The sequence below is a fragment of the Lactuca virosa genome, chromosome 4 (genome assembly GCF_052849685.1).
Source record: "Lactuca virosa cultivar CGN04683 chromosome 4, Lactuca_virosa_CGN04683_v6, whole genome shotgun sequence".
In the NCBI taxonomy this organism is placed as follows: Eukaryota; Viridiplantae; Streptophyta; class Magnoliopsida; order Asterales; family Asteraceae; genus Lactuca; species Lactuca virosa.
The window spans coordinates 489,109,533-489,115,532 of NC_136429.1; the positions used below are offsets into that span (position 1 = coordinate 489,109,533).

The 6,000-nt window shown below is 37.3% G+C and overlaps 1 protein-coding gene across 1 annotated transcript; it reads right to left on the reverse strand.

Annotated features, from left to right (window-relative positions):
* Window positions 1–1,347: 1,347 nt before the first annotated feature.
* On the reverse strand, window positions 1,348–2,046 carry LOC145106926 (putative mitochondrial protein AtMg00820). The gene is made up of 2 exons (XM_079043840.1): window positions 1,926–2,046; window positions 1,348–1,679 (listed from the first exon to the last, which is right to left on the reverse strand). Exons 1-2 carry the CDS (start codon window positions 2,044–2,046, stop codon window positions 1,348–1,350), a joined length of 453 nt encoding a protein of 150 aa, XP_078899966.1.
* Window positions 2,047–6,000: the final 3,954 nt, after the last annotated feature.

Here is a 6,000-nt window from a genome sequence, read left to right on the forward strand (position 1 = left end):
TGATTACATCCCTTTTCTATATATACAGCAAAAGTAAAACAGTAAATAGAATAAATTGTATTGTAAAATTACTAATATGTCCTTCTCATTCTCTAATATTCCCCCTCAAGATGTATCTGAAGAATAAATATTCTTGAGAAACATCTTGGATATAAAAGGTATAATCTTCGTAGAAGGCAACGGTTTTGTGAACATATCAGCTAGTTGAAAAGCTGATCGAATTGGCATGAGTTTAATAGATTTGTCAAGCACTTTCTCGCGAACAAAATGACAATCTATCTCGATATGCTTAGTACGTTCATGAAACGTGGGATTAGTTGCAATCTTGACAACAACATCATTATCACAAAACATCAATACAGGGGCATTATGGGAAATATTGAAGTCTTTTAGCAACTGTTTTAGCCATATCAATTCACACGAAGTAGATGTCATAGCCCTGTACTCTGCTTCTGCAGAGGAACGAGAAACAGTGGGTTGTTTCTTGGATCGCCATGAGATCAATGAATCTCCTAAGAATACACAAAACCCAGTTATGGATCTTCTGGTGTCTAAACATCGACCCCAATCTAAATCACAAAAAGTCTTCAATTGGAAATTTGATTGTTTGGAAAATAAAACACCTTGACCAAGACTTTGTTTTAGATATCGCAGAAGATGTTTAGCTGCATTCATGTGAATATCTCTTGGATTCGACATAAACTGGGACAATTGTTGTACTGCAAAAGCAATATCTGGACGAGTTATGTTGAGATAAATGAGTCTTCCAATTAGACGTCTGTAAGAAGTAGGATCATCCAAAAGAGTACCATCAAATTCATTCAAAGGCTTCCTTGGATCCATTGGAGTATTAACTGGTTTGGAACCCAATAATCTAGCATCATCAATTAGTTGTAATGTATAATTTCTTTGGGACAAAAAAATTCCTTTAGATGATTTGGCTACTTCCAATCCCAAAAAGTAACCCAAATTGCCTAAGTCCTTGAGTTTAAAAACATGACTTAACTGTAACTTGAGCTTGGCAATTTCAATGGAAGACGAACCTGTGATGATAATGTCATCAACATACACCAACAAAGCAACATAATTCTCATTTTGACCTTTGTGAAATAGTTAATAATCTGATTTGGATTGAGTAAAACCAACTGAAATCATGGAATGAGAAAACTTCTCAAACCATTGTCGTGAAGCCTGTTTCAACCCATAGATAGATTTGTGAAGTTTACACACAAGCTTGGACTTTGAATTTGTTGGTAATTGTTCCCCTTAAAGATGAATACCAGGTGGAATATCCATGTAGACTTCCTCATGCAATGTGTCATTAAGAAATTAATTATTAACGTCCAATTAGACTAAATCCCATGACTTTGCAGCAGCTATAGTAAGGAGCATCTTTACAGTGACAAGCTTGGCCACCGGTGAATAAGTATCAAACAAATCAACCCCTTCTTGCTGTGTAAAGCCCTTAGCCACCAAACGAGCTTTATGTCTTTCCACTTGACCATTTGATCCACATTTGACTTTATATACCCAACGACATCCAACTGAATTTTTACCATGAGATAAGTGCATAATGGTCCAAGTGTTATTTGCTTTCATAGCAGCCAATTCAGATGACATGGCATCTCTCCATTCTTTAAAATGACTTGCTTTAGCATATGAAGATGGCTCAACATTAGCTAAAACATTCATAACAAAAGCTTTGTGTGTAGAAGAAAGCTTGTCATAAGAAACATAATCTTGGATAAAATAAGAGCAATGTGTATTTTGAACTGCATTACAGTGAAAATCTCGAAGATATGATGGTTGTCTTTGTGGTCGAGTTGACTTTCTAAGAATTTGTTGAACCTCTGCAACAATTGGCTAATTATCTTGATTATCAGGTGTGTGATTGGTAATATTTGGAACTTGGAGATTTTCAATACTTTCATCTGAAAGAACTAATGGCACCACAATATGAGAAAAAGGATCATTAGAATTGAGCATAGAACCATCTTGAAAGGGAAACAAATCTTCATGGAAAACAGCATCACGAGAATAAAACATCTTATTAGATGTTAAATTTAAGAATTTGTATGCTTTCATCTCTAGTGGATACCCCATAAAAACACATGTTGTGGCTCTAGGACTGAATTTTGTTCTTTGTGCAGTGAGAGTAGATACATATGCAATGTAACATCCATAAAATCCGAGCCAATTTAAAACTTTTTAAATCATTTAAAAGCATTCTATTATTACAATTTGTTTCCAAAATAGTTTAAACATCAGAGTTCCCAGAAATCATAATCATCAATCAAGGAAGTGTACGGTCACGCCTTCGCCTTCTCACGGTCATCCGTAGAACCTGAAACAATAAACTGAAACTGTAAGCTCAATGGCTTAGTGAGTTACCCCCAAAATACCCATACACATAACAATACACATATAATAACAGACAACATACTATGGGTCCAATCATCCATCGGGATGGAATACCCCAGACCCTCAACCATCGGTTGGAATGCCCACACATAATACATATATAACAGATACTATGAGTCCAATCATCCATCGGGATGGAATATCCCAGGCTCCTCAACCATCGGGTTGGAATTCCAACATACTATGGGTCCAATCAACCATCGGGTTGGAATACCCCATGCCCTCAACCATCGGGTTGGAATGCCCACATACTACGAGTCCAATCATCCACGGGATGGAATACTCTCAGCCCACAACCATCGGGTTGGAATGCCCCCCCCCCATAACCAATCAAGCATGTGCACCTATATCAGATAATCATATAACAGTCTATAAAGACAACATACTAGGGTCCTATCATCCTCGGGATGGAATACCCTCAACTACCAATCCATCATGTATACATATAACAAGTAATCTCCTACCAGCATACAAAAAGTCATACCAAACTGTAGGTCACTAAGCATAACAACATCCTATCTACCAGGATACCGATCTAACAGATCATACTAGCAATTAACCATCCTATCTACCAGGATACCGAGCTAACATATCACAATAGTAACAATTCCAAATAACAAATCAAAGGGCCGGCCTTGGTGCCTTAGGCCCATGAGTACAGTGAGGATAACTCACCTCGCAATACCAATCTAAACCGAAAAATCGAACTCCCGAATTGTTGCCGCACCAAAAATCCCGAACTATCCAAATAGTGAATATTAAGTCATTACACAAGATAACAATCTTGACTAGGGGTCCACACAATCCATCATGTCTATTCTCTTTATTGGGCCAAGGCTCAATGCCAATATCATAACCTTGAAAGCCCTTAAGCAAAACCTATTATTGGCCCAATTTACCAAATTGGGCCCAACTCCCTAATTGGGCCTCACTCCAAGATCCATTATCAAAACTTGGCCCAAAACATTATATTCATAAAGTCCAGCAAAGGCCCAAATCCAACTAGTCCATAAACAGCCCAAAACCCGAAGCCCAAATGTCAAAGGCCCAACTGAGGACGCACGCGGGGCGTACTCCTCTGGTACGCGGGGCATACTTGTCCTGAAGTTGACCACCATCGGGGTAGTTTACCCAGTACGCTGGGCGTACTGGATTTACGTCGGGCGTACGCGGGGTTTCACCAAAAACCTAATAAGTGCTTAATGGCTTAAGCACTTAAGCCCAAACTCCAGATCCATCGACCAAATGTGCCATAGGACTATAAAGTCTCGAACTTTATCACTTTGGACATCCAGAAAGTTCTTAACACATGGTCTTAATCCATTAAGACCTTCCTACTTAATGCATGAGACAAATCTAGCTATTGGGACACCATTTTTATCACTTAGGATCTCCTCTAAGGTCTGAAAGGACAGCTCATTTCGTCCAAATCATAACATGCACCTTTTTGGGACTTTTGGGACAAGAATGCTTCCATAAAGCTAAAATGACTAGATCTATCTCATACAATAATAAAGTTCCAAGCTTTTTACCTTCTGGAGCTTCTAGGGCACAAACCAACTTCAAATCTACAAGCTTGATCTTCTTCTCCAACTCCTTGATGCAACACCTTCTTCTTAAAACACTCAAGAAACACCCAAAAAGCTCAAACACTCAAGGAAGTGGCTAAGGTTTGGGGAAAGCGACTCTAAGCAGTGGAGGATGGGGTAAGGGAGGGTCTTATGCTCATAATGTTTCTTATATAGTCCCCAAACCCTAAATATTAAGGTTTCCTTCTGCCATGAGTACGCTCAGCGTACTAGGGCGCGCCTAGTACGCTTAACGTACCCTTATGTACGCGCAGCGTACTCCTCCTGATCCCAATAATTGCAATTTAGCCCTTAGAGTTTCATGGCTTCACCCTTCTATCCCCAGGGACTATAAATGACAAAACTTGGGATGTTACATGCAAGACAACCAAAAGTTCGAAGATGTAAATATTCTGGTTGTTTACCATACAATCTGAAATATGGTGATTGATTCTTGAGTAATTCAGAAGGTGTTCTATTGATGAGATAAGAAGCTGTAAGAACACATTAATGCCAAAATTGATCTGATACTGTAGCTTGAAACATTAGAGCCCTTGCAACATTTAATAAATGTTGGTGTTTGCGTTCAACAACTGCATTTTGTTTAGGTCTAGCAACACATGAATGTTGATGTAAAATTCCTTTCTCATGAAAGAAAGATTGAGAATCCAATTCTTTTGCATTATCTGAACGAGATTGCTTTATGCTCTTATTAAATTGATTAAAAATCATGTTGTAGAATCTTGGAATAACTTGTTGAACATCTGACTTGTTTTTAATGAGAAAAATCCATGTATATCTAGTGTAGTCATCCACAATTGTTACAAAATAACGAAATCCTTGAGGACTAGGTATATGAAACAGACCCTATATATCACAATGGATCAAATCAAACGATTCATTACACATATGATTCATAGAAACAAATGGTAATTTCTTCTGTTTAGCAAGAGGACAAACTGAACAATGAATTTGAGAAGAATTTTTAACAGCTACATGATCCAATTGATCTTTAACAGATACAATTCGTTTATTTGAAGGATGGCTTAATCTTTTATGCCATATATCTAATGAAACTGCATTAATATTTTGATTTGTACATGCTCCAACTTGATTCAAGATGTACAAATCATGCACTTTGTCAGCCCTGCCAATCATCTTCTTGAGCTGAGTATCCTGAATGAAAGCATGATCAAAAGTAAATTGGATCATCAATTGTTGTGCCTTTGTAAGAGAGCTCACTGATATCAGGTTGAGATTGAAAGTTGGAACATATAAAACATCTTTGAGAACAAATAGATGATCAATTTTAACATTCCCAATAATGTGAACTGGAAGAACCATTTTATTTGGCAAAGTCACAATATAATTGTTGACCTTTCTTTTGTTGAAGAACATGTCAAGATTATGACAAATATGTTGAGTAGCACCAGAATCTATAACCCAAACTTGAGAGTGATTACCATTATGAACAGATAAAGAAAAGAATTTACCTGTAGTAGTCTCCTCATTTGGATTAACAGATATCATGTGATTTGAAAGAGTAGACATCAAGTGTTGGCATTGAGCTGGAGTGAATCCTTGAAACATATCATTTAAGGACTGATTAGTTTGACTTTCACCATGGTCAACAGCAGCAGCAGTGTGATTGACTTTTCCTTTTGAATTGTATCCAGGTGGACAACCGTGTATTTTGTAACACTTATCAATTGTATGCCCTTGAATCTTGCAATTAGAACAAAAAGGATGATCTCTGCGAACATTGGTTGAAACTTGCTTGCGATTATTCGATTTAGCAAGAAATGCCATTGAATTGTTGTTTTGAGTATCATTAGAAATTGATTTTTGTTTCTTCTTGAGCCACCAATGAGAAAACAAGGTTGATAGCTGGTAATGGATCCATTAACAATATTTGTCCCCTAGTTTGAGAAAACGAATCATTTAATCCCATTAAGAAATTCATCACATGTTTTGTTTTGAAGTATTCCTCTATTTTCTTGACACCTTCACA